Raw genomic sequence first — 15,486 nt, 5'->3', positions numbered from 1 at the left:
CTATGGCAATGCAGTGTATGAAAATAGTCGAGAGCTATTTATGCTTTCTATTCTCCCCTGAAGAGATATATTCTCCAAATTTTGGGGATATTCATACACCTACCATCTTATGTGACATACTATGTTCGGAAACAAATGTGTAATCGAAAATTATTGAAATTCCTTCAGTATTGTCATCGTTATTTATTTTACTACATAGACCATTCCCATACACTGCATTACCTTTCATACTTTACACAATGCTTCAAGCAAACTAAAAAATCTTTCTAAAAATTTATTTTAATTTGAGCTTTCGAAAATTAAAATTTACTCTAAGAAATATTTTAATTTTTGAAAGTTCAGATTAAAATAAATTATTATTTGTGAAAATATCATCCAAGCTGAGAACACTAGTCCAAACAATCTAAATAAAAATCATTTATCCTCATCTCGGAATTTTTCTCTCAAAATTAACATTTTTTTTTAAACTGTGGAAGGATATTTGATTTGCGAGAATTTTATGACCAATTTTCTGTTTTCAGAAAAATGAAAAGTTCATACAACAAAAAAAAGAAAAACCTACCAAATAGCTACAGGATTTCCATATCCCAATAGTCTGTGAAAAAGAGGGAAACGAAGAGAGAGAGAGAGAGAGAGAGAGGAGGGAGTAAGAAAGAGAGAGAGAGGAGGGAGTAAGAAAGAGAGAGAGAGGAGGGAGTAAGAAAGAGAGAGAGAGAGGAGGGAGTAAGAAAGAGAGAGAGAGAGGAGGGAGTAAGAAAGAGAGAGAGAGAGGAGGGAGTAAGAAAGAGAGAGGAGGGAGTAAGAGAGAGAGAGGAGGGAGTAAGAGAGAGAGAGGAGGGAGTAAGAGAGAGAGAGAGGAGGGAGTAAGAGAGAGAGAGAGGAGGGAGTAAGAGAGAGAGAGAGGAGGGAGTAAGAGAGAGAGAGAGGAGGGAGTAAGAGAGAGAGAGAGGAGGGAGTAAGAGAGAGAGAGGAGGAGGGAGTAAGAGAGAGAGAGGAGGAGGGAGTAAGAGAGAGAGAGGAGGAGGGAGTAAGAGAGAGAGAGAGAGGAGGGAGTAAGAGAGAGAGAGAGAGGAGGGAGTAAGAGAGAGAGAGAGAGAGAGGAGAGAGTAAGAGAGAGAGAGAGGAGGGAGTAAGAGAGAGAGAGGAGGGAGTAAGAGAGAGAGAGAGAGGAGGGAGTAAGAGAGAGAGAGAGAGGAGGGAGTAAGAGAGAGACAGAGGAGGGAGTAAGAGAGAGACAGAGGAGGGAGTAAGAGAGAGACAGAGGAGGGAGTAAGAGAGAGACAGAGGAGGGAGTAAGAGAGAGACAGAGGAGGGAGTAAGAGAGAGAGAGGAGGGAGTAAGAGAGAGAGAGGAGGGAGTAAGAGAGAGAGAGAGGAGGGAGTAAGAGAGAGAGAGAGAGGAGGGAGTAAGAGAGAGAGAGAGGAGGGAGTAAGAGAGAGAGAGGAGGGAGTAAGAGAGAGAGAGAGAGAGGAGGGAGTAAGAGAGAGAGAGAGAGAGAGAGAGAGAGAGGAGGGAGTAAGAGAGAGAGAGAGAGGAGGGAGTAAGAGAGAGAGAGGAGGGAGTAAGAGAGAGAGAGGAGGGAGTAAGAGAGAGAGAGGAGGGAGTGAGAGAGAGAGAGGAGGGAGTGAGAGAGAGAGAGAGAGGAGTAAGAGAGAGAGAGGAGGCAGTAAGAGAGAGGAGAGGAGGGGATAAGAAAGAGAGGAGGGGATAAGAGAGAGAGAGAGGAGGAGATAAGAGAGAGAGAGAGGAGATAAGAGAGAGAGAGAGGAGGAGATAAGAGAGAGAGAGAGGAGGAGATAAGAGAGAGAGAGGAGGAGATAAGAGAGAGAGAGAGGAGGAGATAAGAGAGAGAGAGGAGTGGGACAAAGAGACAGGAGGGAGGGAAGGGATAACGGAAAAGGAGGTAGAGGAAAAAGGAGGTAGAGGAAAAAGGGAGAGAGAGAGAGAGGAAAGGGAGAGAGAGAGGAAAGGGAGAGAGAGAGGAAAGGGAGAGAGAGAGGAAAGGGAGAGAGAGAGGAAAGGGAGAGAGAGAGAGAGGAAAGGGAGGGAGAGAGAGAGAGAGAGAGAGAGAGAGAGAGAGAGAGAGAGAGAAATACACCCCACTGGAAAAGCATTCATCAATGTAAATAACACTGGAGATAAAATTTCACTTCTCGAGAGGGACAAACGGAAGGAGAAGGGTGAGTGAGTGTAAGTCTATGTGTGAGCTCAACAAAAATCAGTTTGAAAAGAAAATCGTTCAACGAATACAAAAAAGTGCTGAACACAGGATTATTTTTTGGATCAACATTTTTTAATTAAGGAAATTTGACTTTCTGATTTTGGCAAAAATCAAAAGTTACTTTTTTTTCTTTTTTCCAAACAGAAGAAGCTTCTCCAAAAAAAAAAAAACAAAAACAACCCCCCTACCCTGGGGGGTGGGAAAAAATAATTGGAGAGACCATCCATCATCATCATCATCATCTACATTCACAATCGTTTGTTTTATTGCACAGTTGAGTCACAGTTGAACTAATGTCTCTGTTTTCAATTCATAGAAAAATAAAAGAAAAACAAAAAAGTGTAGGAAAGAAAGGAAAAAAAAAAGTGTTTCAATACTAAAAACAAAAAACAAAACAAAAACAAAACATTTAAAAGATTAAAAAAAAAAAGGAGAAGTGAAATGTTTACTGCACGCTTGGTCAGTTCTTTTTTTTTTTTTAAATTTAATTTTTTTTTAACTTTTGTGTGTGGGTAGCATAGAGTGAGGGAGGGGAGGTGCTTGACTTGACCAGTGTCCACCTTAAAGTGGGTTGGGATTAGGGTAGGGAGAAGAGGAAGGGGCTTGTTGATGATTGTAGGTTTGTTGGTTGTGAGCAGGACAAAGCCGATTTGCCCCCCCACCCTCGACCCGAAAGCTTTCATTAGTTTTTCCATGCCTTTTTGTTTTTACCTTTTTTTTAAGGCAGGGGTTGGGACCTCACCTGGATAGGTTCGAGAGATTTGCTGGTGACATCCCCGTGCCTGGATTTGAGCCAGGGGAAGGAATGTCACGCACGGGCTCACAAGTCATCGGCTGTGGTGGCTGATATTGGGCATGTCGACTGGTCTGCATTTGATGCGCTCGAAACACTCGGGACACGCTTTGTGCCGACGAGTACTGTATATGACTACTACTAGTACTACTACTAACCGAGTGATGGTACGAGGAACTGACAGTCCGTGAACTTATACTAGATATACCGCTGTTACCACCATTTCCGCCACCTGTCAAAACAGCAGGCGATGGTATGCCTCTCTGGCCTGAGAAAGGAATTCCAGCATGTTGCTCAAATTCTCTCCAGTATTGCTGGAAAGGGGATGAAGGTGCCGACTGAGGTGGAGTCGGCTGCTGTTGGGGTACTGTTGTTGTCAACTGATGCTGCTGATGCTGGACTGGAGATTGATGATGGTACGCCATGTATGGCGAAGAAGATGGGGGTGGAGTCACTACTTGCTGCATCCGTGGGAAGAAGGCCGGAGAAGACGGACCCGAGAGTTCACTCGTATAAGAACTCGTATAGAAAGAATTCACTGAGGATGAGCAAGAGGAGTCTGTTTGCTGACCGAGTTTCGACAGTTGAAGCAATCGGTCTTCTCCGATCAACTGGCGCTGATAGTTTTCCAACATGCGAGCACGACGAAGTTTCTCGCTGTATTTGAAAAAGTCTGAGGTTTCGAAAGGTTTCGACACTTCAATCTGAGGTTTGATTTTGGTAATCGTCGTCACTATTCGGCCATGCGGAGGGATCGGGGATGTGGGTGGTAGCGGTTCCATCTCCTGACATGGTTCATTGTCCAGTTGGTTGCCAGACAAGTGGATCACCTGCACCTCCCGAGTAAGGGGAGCTTGGTATTCATAGATGCGTGGACTATAGGAATGTTCCGTGCTTGGTGTGTTTGGTCGAGTTTCCAAATCGTCAAAAGATTTGTGCGGGCTGCAAATAATTGGCGAAGGCTCCGTAGTTTGCGTCTCCACCCATTGTACGGGTGGCATGGACTCATAATTGGAGCTAGAGTGACTGTACACTGGCTCAGAATCCACTGTACTATTGTGCGGCGTCACCAGACCATCTTGGCCTTCAACAGGTTCAAGATCTGATTCTCTTTGACTGCCGTATTTGGAAGGCGTCAAGGACGAGAAATGTTGTACCGGGTTGGAATTGCCGGCTCCTCTGGTCGTGTACATGTTGGTAGAGTTCTCCTCGCCATAGTACATGTCGTCAGTCGGCTGTGCGTTTAATTTAATCTGATGTTCAAATTCTGTTTCCAGATTTTCGTACTGATGATTAGTTGGAGTTTTGGTATCGTCCCCATTTTCGTATTGGGAGCTGCGTTGATTGGCAGGCAAGTGAGGATGCGGGACAGACGGATTGTAGCCTCCGTCTTGTATACTACTACTGCCACAACTATCAAATCTGCCCATAGTATTAACAACATATTCACCTCCACCAGGAGTCGGAGGAGGAGTTGGCGTTGGAGGAGTCGGAGTCTGAGGTGGTCCTGTGCGACTGCTAAATGTAGGATAGCGTTGATTACGGTACTGTGTGCCAGTGGAGTATACTGAGCTCGGTGTATAGCCACCCTTAAGCTGTGGACTGAAAAAGACAAAAAACAAGAAACACATGCTTCAGGAGGAGGAGAAGAAAATGGAAGGCATACATGAGATATGCTGAAAGTTTCTGTGTTTTATTAAATTGAAAGAAAGTTCATTTGATGATGGGGGAAAGGATGAAAATAAGAAATTAAAATAGAAAAAGTGAAATTTGTATTTTCTGCTTGTTTTTGCTCTGAACTTTAATAGAATATTGGTGAAAAGAAAAGGATAACTTTATGGTAGAATTTGGTTAAGAATTGAAAATTTGTTAAAAAAAAATTAAAACTAAAAAGTAAGCAAAATTTTTAAAATAACAAAAAAAAAAAATTATAGAATTTGATTGAGTATTGAAAATTTGTTTAAAAAAATAATTAAAATTAAAAAGTAAAACATAAAACTTTTATAAAAATCAAAAAAAAAAAAAAAAAAATATGGTAGAATTTTAGTTAAGTATTGAACATTTGTTAAACAAAAATTAAAACTAAAAAGTAAAAAAATAAAATTTTCAAAATAAAAAAAACAAAAAATTTTAATAAAAAAAATTAAGTTATTTTAGATGAAAAAAAAAAAAAGGTACTTATGCAGAATTCAAACTGGGTTGAAATAATAACATTATTGTTTAGAAACCCATTTTTAACAGGAGTAGGACAGATCGTTTTGTAACTATTTTGTACTTTTACCTAACAATTTAAAAAATACTGTAAAAATTAAATTTAACCTGAAAATCCTATCTAAAAAAATAGCACAGTCCATAGTCTGTATAAGTACCAAAAAATTGTTAAAAAATAGATTTAATTTAAAAAAAAAAAAAAAAAAAAAAAAAAAAAAAGCAATTTTTATTGAAAATGAAGAAATAATGTTCGTAATGAAATAGTTCAAGAAGAAAAACACTCAAAAATAAAATGCAAGAATAATTTGTAAAAATCTGTTGGCTTTTGCTATTTTAGTTAACAGAAGTTTAGAGAAAAATGAAGAATTCTCCAATTTCTAAACAAGAACGGACACTCTTTCGATATGTCCATTCAATCGGTGAATTCAGCAATGAAAATACGATTTCAAACTTAAATATGATGAACTGACGAATGGATAAAACCTTTTGTTGAGATGTATGGATGCTTATTAAAAATGTCTATTGGTTTTAAATATTTAATAAAGATGAAAGATTTTAATTATTTCGATTCTTCGAACAAAGGTTCTCATCTTGAGTGTTACTTTCATAATGTTTCAGTCGATGTGACCTTCAACCTTCTTCAGGTGTACCTTGCCAAACTCAAGAATCTCTCTGTCAAACTCTGGAATCTGCACAGAATTTCAAGCGAAATCCTTTATTTAATCCACGGGGGTAACATGCTCTTATTTTATCATTCGTGAATAGGTAGAAGTTCTAAGTAATTCAGAATTGCATTTTTGAGTGTTGCCCACACTGAGGATTGAACCTTCAATCTCCAGAAGAGTGTCACAACTGAATTTTACCAAGCACTTTATTTAATTTCTCTTCTTTTCTTTTTTACATAGATGTCACCACTTATCAAGGCCCAAAGGCCACTCAAGGATACGCATTAAAGAGTGTACAGTAGTCAATGGGACAATATCATAGCAATCGTTAATAGTGTAAATGGTCGTCTTCAAGTCCAATGTAAACAAGTTCTTGATGAGCTGTTTCCCTTAAGTAATCCAATTTATAAAATATCATAGCAATCGTTAATAGTGTAAATTTATAAATTGGATTACTTAAGGGAAAGAGCTCATCAAGAACTTGTTTACATTGGACTTGAAGATGACCATATTGTAGTCAGCTAGAAAGCAGGCAAATGGAAGACAGTTCCACAGGTATATGCAGTTCTAAGAAAGAAGCTTTATTCATGGAATCTACGTTTATTTAATCTTTATTCATTAAGCCAGAAGTCCTGAATTTCAGAAAGATTCCAGAGTTCAACAAGATACACCAGAACAAGGTCAGAGGTTACATCAGCTGAAATGTTGTGAAAATAATATTCCAGATGAGAACAGTAGTCAAAATACAATCCTCATCTAAAAAATTAAGAAATATAAAGATGAAAGATTTTAAAAGTGAATGCAACCAAAGATAGAATTTCAAAAGAAAAACTTTGACACAATATTGTGCGATTAAATTGAAAAGAAAAATGTCTTATTTGATTTTACGATTCTTCAGATTTAAACTTATAAAAGAAAAAAAAAAAAAAGACTTCCAAGAAATGTCATTTTTTTTTGTTTTTATTTGTAAGAAAAGAAAAAAAAAAGTAATAATTTTGTATTCTTCATTAAAGACAATTTGAATCTTGTTGGATCCTGTTTAGAATTGCCCTAATATTAAAAGTCAAAATAAAATAAATATCTGTATGATGTACATACCTGTGATGAAAAGAAAATATATATATAAAAAAAAAAAATCGCATAAATTGAACAAGTAGTTTTATTTTAGATAACAAAATCAAATTTTATGAATATCTGAGAAATGATCATCTCATTTGTCATTTTGAAAAATATCTAAAAAAAACAAAGGGAAATAACTCAATAATTCATACTTATCAAATATATGTCGTAATGCCTACGGATTTCCATTAATTGCTTATAAATGACTTTCTTTAAAAAAAAAAAAAAAATTACTGATCAATTTATATGATTTTCGGAATATGATATTTTCATTTCACCACAGGTACATACTTCATACAGATTTTTCTCTCTATATTTTTAACATAAGGGGAATTCTGGACAAGAGCCCAAATTTTTAAGAACAGATTTTTTTTTTCGCTGTTGATTTCATTCTGAGAAGTTTAATATAGAATAATTTCAATTAGATTTTGTTATAACTGTTTTTGGTTGAATTTTATTAACATTAAAGCAAAGCAAGAAAATACAAATTCTGACAAAAGAAGGCATTCACACATTTTTTTTTATTCAACATTCGCCATTTATAGACATTTGTACCGATTTGCACAAGAAACATCCATCATAGGAAGAAAGAATATTAACAGGAGTTTAGAAAATACAGAAAGAAGGATAAATGAGAGATGGGGACAGATAGAAAGGGGGAGGGACAGATAGAAAGGGAGAACGGCTAGAAGAGGGTGGGGCAAAGTAAAAGGGGGAGGGCAGAGTAAGAATAAGGGAAAGGAGAGAGTAAGGGAAAGGAGAGAGTAAGGGAAAGGAGAGAGTAAGGGAAAGGAGAGAGTAAGGGAAAGGAGGGGGACAGAGTAAGAGGAGCAGAAAGTAAGAGAAGCAGAAAGTAAGAGGAGGAGAAGAGTGTACGAGAAGGAGGGTGAGTAGAGAGTACGAGAAGGAAGGGGAGTAGAGAGTACGAGAAGGAAGGGGAGTAGAGAGTACGAGAAGGAAGGGGAGTAGAGAGTACGAGAAGGAAGGGGAGTAGAGAGTACGAGAAGGAAGGGGAGTAGAGAGTACGAGAAGGAAGGGGAGTAGAGAGTACGAGAAGGAAGGGGAGTAGAGAGTACGAGAAGGAAGGGGAGTAGAGAGTACGAGAAGGAAGGGGAGTAGAGAGTACGAGAAGGAAGGGGAGTAGAGAGTACGAGAAGGAAGGGGAGTAGAGAGTACGAGAAGGAAGGGGAGTAGAGAGTACGAGAAGGAAGGGGAGTAGAGAGTACGAGAAGGAAGGGGAGTAGAGAGTACGAGAAGGAAGGGGAGTAGAGAGTACGAGAAGGAAGGGGAGTAGAGAGTACGAGAAGGAAGGGGAGTAGAGAGTACGAGAAGGAAGGGGAGTAGAGTGTACGAGTAATAGTAGAGAGTAAGAGGAGTAGTAGTAGTAGAGGGTAAGAGGAGAGGGAAGGGGAAGAGAGGGAAGGGGGAGGAGAGGATAAGGAGATGGAGAGGATAAGGAGATGGAGAGGATAAGGAGATGGAGAAGATAAGGAAATGGAGAGGATAAGGAGATGGAGAGGATAAGGAGATGGAGAGGGTAATGGAATGAGGAGGAGATGGAGAGGGTAAGGGGAGATGGAGAGGGTAAGGGGAGATGGAGAGGGTAAGGGGAGATGGAGAGGGTAAGGGGAGATGGAGAGGGTAAGGGGGAAGGAGAGGGTAAGGGGGAAGGAGAGGGTAAGGGGAGGAGTAGTAGTAGTAGAGAGTAAGAGGAGGAGTAGTAGTAGTAGAGAGTAAGAGGAGGAGTAGTAGTAGTAGAGAGTAAGAGGAGGAGTAGTAGTAGTAGAGAGTAAGAGGAGGAGGAGGAGTAGGAGGGTAAGAGGAGGAGGAGTAGGAGGGTAAGAGGAGGAGAGGGAAAGGGGAGGAGATGGAGATGGAGAGGGGATGGAGATGGAGAGGGTAAGGAGATGGAGAGGGTAAGGAGATGAAGAGGGTAAGGAGATGGAGAGGGTAAGGAGATGGAGAGGGTAAGGAGATGGAGAGGGTAAGGAGATGGAGAGGGTAAGGAGATGGAGAGGGTAAGGAGATGGAGAGGGTAAGGAGATGGAGAGGGTAAGGAGATGGAGAGGGTAAGGTGGGACGCACGCGGGGGGGGGGGGACTGAAGAGAGAGAGGGACGCACGCGGGGGGAGGGGACCGAAGAGATAGAGGGACGCACGCGGGGGGAGGGGACCGAAGAGAGAGAGGGACGCACGCGGGGGGGGGGGGACCGACCGAAGAGAGAGAGGGACGCACGCGGGGGGGGGGGGGGGACCGAAGAGAGAGGGTTGCATGGGGGGGGGGAGACCGGAGAGAGAGGGGCGCACACGTGGGATCAGGGAGAGAGAGAGAGGGACGCACATGGGGGACCAGAGAGAGACAGAGGGACGCACATGGGGACCAGAGAGAGAGAGAGAGAGGGACACACACGGAGGATAGAAAAGAGAGAGATGGACATGAGGACAGTAAAGAGATAGATGTAGAGGATGAGGGTGAGATGAAAAATAGAGAGGGTGAGAGGGAGAAGGACAAAGGGAGTGTGTGATAGGGATAGAGTAAAATAAAGTGAGGGGGAGTGTGTGAGGGAGAGAGTTATACATTGGGGGAAAGCGAGGAAGGAGTGTGTGAAAAAGAGAGTGATACAGGGAGGGAAAGAAAGTGAGGAAATAAAGGACTACTCAAAAAGAAAGCAAAAGACTGTTTGCATACTCTCACAGAATCAAACAACACAAAATCTCAGGATTACATTCAGGAATCTTAACAGTTTCACTCAGAGAAAAAGAAACAAAATAAAAATGTGAAACAATTTTGCAGAGAATGAATGAAAGTTTAAGAAAGAGAAAACAATTGTGGATTGAAGCAATTTGTTGCAATCTAATCAAATAAAAACAATACAAAAAGTCAAGAAATAAAAATAAAGAAAATTTGAGGGAAAAATGTCATAAAAGTTAAATTTGAGCAAATTCTATAGTTAGTCAATGAAAATGTTATCCCCCCCTACATTATATATATATATATATATATATATATATATATATATATATATATATATATATATATATATATAATCTAATATATAAAAGGCCATATGTCTGCCTGTCTGTCAGTATGTCTGTCTGTCTCCATATTTTCAAACTATTTCTTCCGAAACTAAAAGTCGCAGAGCGGCGCTAGGGGCCTCAAATGATTGGATTTTTTATGGACCATTCTTTTATGGATCTTTAGCTTGTTAAAGTAGTTTTTAAGGGGTCAAAAATAGGTCAGAAAGGGGTAAAAATTAAAAAAAAAATCGTTATAAATTTTGTACATTCATCCTAGTTTATTTAAAAATTTTAATCAGTTCATATGTATGTCACGCTGGTACAGTGGTAACATCACCAGCTTTGAAGTCTACAGTTTTGCTTTCGGTTTTGATTCTAGTTGATGGCACCCAAATACTTTTTTTTTTTTTTTTTACTTTTGAAATCACGACTCTATAATAATGTATACGAATTCTGGACAAATGAATATTTACGACCAGGCAAAGACACTCCCCTGCTTCCCTTCCCATTACTATAAGCAAAAAAAAATAAAAAAATACTCACGGTAAATTAGTCAAAAATATTTTCTTTTGTGATCTATTTCCGGTAAAACATTTTTTTAAAAGAAGTTTAGAGCAATTTACTTTACTGTAAAAATAATGATTGAATAAAATAATCAGTGTTCAGCTAATTTGATTTTTGTAATTCTATCATTTTCATTGTTTGGTAGATATCATTGCTTGAGGTAATCTTTGTCTGAATTTGTGAAATGAGAATTAGATAAAATTAATACTCCATTTGTTTAATAATAAAATCAAACCGAAACTTGTGGGTTTTAAAATGCATTTTAGTTTTATTTAATGACCAAAATTTAATTTGGTCCATTTTGATAAATTTATCAAATAAAATTTAGAAACTTAAAAAATTATGGAAGGATTTTTGGTTTCTATGTTTAATTTGGGGATTCAATTGAGCTTTTTTGACAAAATAATTTTTTATAAAATAAATAAATTATTTTTTTCTTTTAGATAGAAGAGGTGTTGATGGAGTGTTAATCAACACCATTTATTCTTCGGAGTACAAAATATTTAATGGAAAATAAAGGCGATGAGGTCGTTTTTGTTGTCTTGAATTGGCAGGAAAAAAAGAGGACAGGAGTTAGGAATGGAGTGGAGGAGAATTTGAAGGAAGAAGAAAAAGGAGGATGAGAAGGATTAGAGAAAGTAGAGAGTAGAGTAGAGGGAGAAAGAGAAAAAAGGAGTAGAGAGAGAAAAAGAAAGGAGAACAAAGGGGAGGAGAGGAAGGGGAGGAGAAAACGATACCGGAAAGGGTGGGAAGATGAAAAATAGAAAGGAAAATCCGGATGAGGGGAAGGGAAGTGGCTGATTGCAAAGACAGCAGATGTGCCTTCTGCAAAACTAATTCCCAAATTGACAGGTGGAAAAAAAAAGCCAGAAAGAAAAAGATTGCTTGAACATGGCGCAAAAAGCAAATAGGTTGAATAAGTCACCAAATCTGGGCAGAAAGGCTGATTTAAAAAAAAAAAAGAAAAAAAAAGATATACACATACACATAAGTTGTTTCAGGAAGGGAGATAATCCCAGAAACTAAAGATTTTTCAATTGAGGATAACCCGAAACCTGTTTTTGTATTGTAAAATAATTTTGTTCTTCCCACAGGAACTAAAGGGCAAAATTTTGACTTAAAAAAAAAAAATAAATAAATAAAAAAAATTCATCACAAAACTAGAGACTTGTTAATACAGTGTGTGTGAAGGTATGTAAATAAATATAAAAGGAGAGCGAGAGAAAAAAAAAGGAAATACTTGAAGTAAAAGAAACACTTCAGATAAAAGGAAAGAAAGAATTGCTTTTAATGCAGTGAAAAGAATAAAATCCATAACCAAAACAAGCCAAATGTATGCATAGTTTTAAGTGACAAAATGTTTTTGCTCCATGATGCAGCAAGAGAGAGTGAGAGTACGATAGAGTGGGATAAGGGTTGGAACGAGGACAGGATAAAATCTATTGATTCTCAAATCATATCCACAAATAAAAAATCTGATGAGAATTCTGAGGACTTCATCAGATGCAAAGTATTTTTTCATACACTTTTTTTTCTTTTCCATTTTTTTTTTTTAATTATCTTTTAAGACGAAGTCCTTAAACGGAAAAATTATATCAGAGAAAACGAAAGACTGCATATGTGCGTGTGAGGGAATCAAGGTAAATGTTCTAATTCCAATGTTATTGTGACTGTAGCGAAAACAAACTAACAGGGCGACTTACTTCATCAAAATAAGCAACATCGTCTTGCATTAAATTCCCAAATTTTTGAGATGAGGATTATTTGTAATTTTTGTATTCTCCAGACTACTGTTCTCATCTTGAGTGTTATTTTCACAATGTTTTCATCGATGTAACCTTTGACTATGTTCAGGTGCATCACCAGTCGTAAAGTTACACTCTTCTGGAGGTTAAAGGTTCAATTTTTAGTGCGAATTACTTAGGACTTCCACCCAGCCATAGCTGATGGAATGAGAGTATGCTATGCTACTCCCATAGATTAAATAAAGGGTTTCATTCAAAATTCTGTACAGATTCCTGAATTTGACAGTAAGATTTCAAAGTTCAATAAGATACACCTGAAGAAGATCGGAGGTTATATCAACCGAAACGTGAAAATAATCAAGATAGAAAATACTAGTCCAAAGAATCCAAATAATATGAATCATTCTACATACGACATCTGCGTCAGAAGCATAAAAAAAAATATGGAAACGCTTGAAAGGGTTCTCTCTTTAATTGTGGGGAAAAAACAGTCAGTCAGTGCCGGTGTTTATCGGACATTCATGTGACCATCAGATCGTTAGCTTCGGATGTGTACACACATCTCAAGAGTAACTGAACAAAAGGCAGGCCAAAGAATGACTCCGTCAAAAGATGATCACATGCAATGGCACATTGAAAGCAGTGTGAATGATAGCGTTTCATAGAGAAAATTACTTTGTATCACCAATATGTAACCCACGTTTGGTGTAGGAAAATGGGGGGGAAACAATAGATTGGAGCTCAGTCGAACCCTTACTATGAAAATGACGATAGAGCAGAGAAAGACTAGTAACGTCTATTCTATTAGAAAGAGGCTGAAAGAAAGAGAAGAGGACATCCTCCATTAGTTTTTAAAGTTGCTTTTATACATTATCGAGTCAGAAAAGGGATGCTCTGAGCAGCACTTTCACGGATATGGCAACAGTCTTAGCATCTTAGCATGTATCTGAGTTTTATACAAGTTTATCAAAGCAGGAGGCTTCCTCAAGAAGAGAGTCTTATTTCGATTTGTGCCAAATGAGGATCCGAGTGTTGGCGGTGAAAGGAGTTAAGCTATTAAAAGTAATCAGCCACCATTTTCAACATTGCAAAAAGACGCTTGTGATCGAAAGACAGAACAAGATCAATTTTCCATTAATTCTGGAATCCGATAGTGTTAAGTCTGTTATGGAGATAGGTAAAGAAACTGTAATAAACTTATGTGGGGTGTGGGCTTGAAAGCTAACTAACCATGGAAGAATTTGCAAGGTTTTAATAATTGATCCAGGAAATACTAAAATTTGCATAATGGTTCTCTTTTCAAGCTGAATCTCTTCGGCTTAACATTCACAGGCAATATGAACTGGAACAAATACATTGAGGACATTGCAAAGGCTGCTGTAAAGAAAGTGAGTTCTCTTTATCATGCTAGAAGACTACTCACACCTGAGAGTATCCTGTACCTCTACAAAGCCACCATTCGCCCATGCATGGAGTATTGTTGTTACATCTGAGCTGGTGCCTCTACCACTAGTCTCTCCTTCTTAGATACGGTCCAAAGAAGAGTCTCCAATCTAACAGGTCCCATTTTGTCAACTAAGCTCCAACCCCTGTCCCATCATTACAAAGTTGCATCTCTGTGCCTGTTTTACAAATATTTTAATGGAATATGCTCTGATGAACTCATTACACTTGTGTCCCCTTGACATACATATAAACAGTCGACAAACCCGCTTAGCAACAAAATCTCACCTCTTCACTGTTGAGGTCCCTAAATGCCTCAAAGCTTTCTACCATAATAGTTTTTTCCCCTGAACAGCTAGACCTTGGAATTCTCTTCCTGCTACTTGCTTCCCTGACAGTACTGATATGCAGAAGTTTAAATGTAATGTAAACCAATATATTACTTATTTTCCTTAATAAGCATGGCCCCAAATAGTAGCCCCTTATGTCCAAGTGGCAATATGCCTTGTTTGGGATGAATGCAAGTAAAAAAATAAAATAAAATAAAAAAGATGATGCAAGAAAGGCAAGGTTGCCTATTCTGATTAGGTATATCGCCATTTTCTTCACTTTAGTTCTGGTTAGAAAGAGAGTTGTATAAAAATCTTCCAGATCCACGTTTACAGAATTTCTATCTAATCTAAATAATGTTTTATAAAACTTGATGGAAGTTAGGAAAATCAGATAGATGAGATGAAATAGAGTCTGACAAGAACTGGAAAATCTATTAGATAACACACAGTAAAATAAAATGTAAAAAAAAAGATGAGAGGGGAAAAGGTATTGTTGGTTGGTTTCATAGGGTGTTGGGAAGACATTGTATATTTACACAAGGTTTTCATGCTTGTAGCTGACACTTCAGAAGCAGTTATTCAAAAAGAAAAAGAAATAAAAAGGAAATAAGCAATCAATAATTCTCACAGCAACAAATTTAATACCACAAGACAAAAAAACAAGAATGGGAATAATAATGGGACTTATATATATATAAGTTTTTAGAGTTTTATTTTTATATTTTTCTTTTGATCAATTTAATTCAAGAATACTTTTTAAATACTCTATATGACCATATTTTAAAACATTTATTATGAGTGAAAATTTTTCAGTATATATTTTCAATAGTGTTCAAGACATAGCAGAGCCATATAATAATAATCATAATTAAATTAAAGCAAGTACTAAATAAAATACCTCAATGTTTTCTACAACTTTTAAATTCCAAAACAAATACAGATTACCTAGAAAGTTTTTTTTCTCAACTAGTCTGAAAACGGGTTTCATTTATTAATTTACTAGCAGGACCCGTGTACTGACGTTGCCCAATGGAAGTATGCCCTTCCCACCCCACCTATTTAGAAAAACAAATAATTAAACTATGGTTGTAAGTGGGAGCCACTTAGACCCATTAGAATAGTGGGCACTGGCGCCCGTGGCCAAAATGAATGTACCGTGGCAAAGTACCAACACATTTTATATATATTTATATATTCTAGTGTTTAGCTTCCAAATATAACCATGAGTTAACGTATTCAATATAGCCATATTAAACTTTCATATTTTTTTCTTTATTGGCATAATAAAAAAAAAAAAACGAAAATATTTGGGAGCTAACCTCTTCTATTAGCCATGAGTTAACATCCTCAATATAGACATATTCTTGCCATAA

At 37.8% G+C, this 15,486-nt stretch overlaps 1 protein-coding gene across 28 annotated transcripts in view; it reads right to left on the bottom strand.

Moving 5' to 3' along the window:
* LOC145249568 (uncharacterized) overlaps positions 1–15,486 on the bottom strand; it is a 585,438-nt gene that overhangs the window by 34,583 nt on the left and 535,369 nt on the right. For 22 of the 28 annotated variants that reach the window (XM_080111254.1, XM_080111253.1, XM_080111255.1 and 19 more), the window contains one exon: positions 2,964–4,616. In XM_080111254.1, coding sequence (XP_079967380.1) covers positions 2,964–4,616 — 1,653 coding nt within the window. Of the gene's footprint in view, positions 1–2,271; positions 4,617–15,486 lie in introns of those variants that run through there. The other 6 variants (XM_080111266.1, XM_080111267.1, XM_080111270.1 and 3 more) reach the window with 1 other exon arrangement.

Source organism: Euprymna scolopes, chromosome 28, assembly GCF_053919585.1.
Source record: "Euprymna scolopes isolate OS-2025 chromosome 28, ASM5391958v1, whole genome shotgun sequence".
Classification (NCBI taxonomy): domain Eukaryota; kingdom Metazoa; phylum Mollusca; class Cephalopoda; order Sepiida; family Sepiolidae; genus Euprymna; species Euprymna scolopes.
The sequence above is the reverse complement of the archived record's forward strand: the minus strand, read 5'-3'. Positions and strand labels throughout refer to the sequence as shown.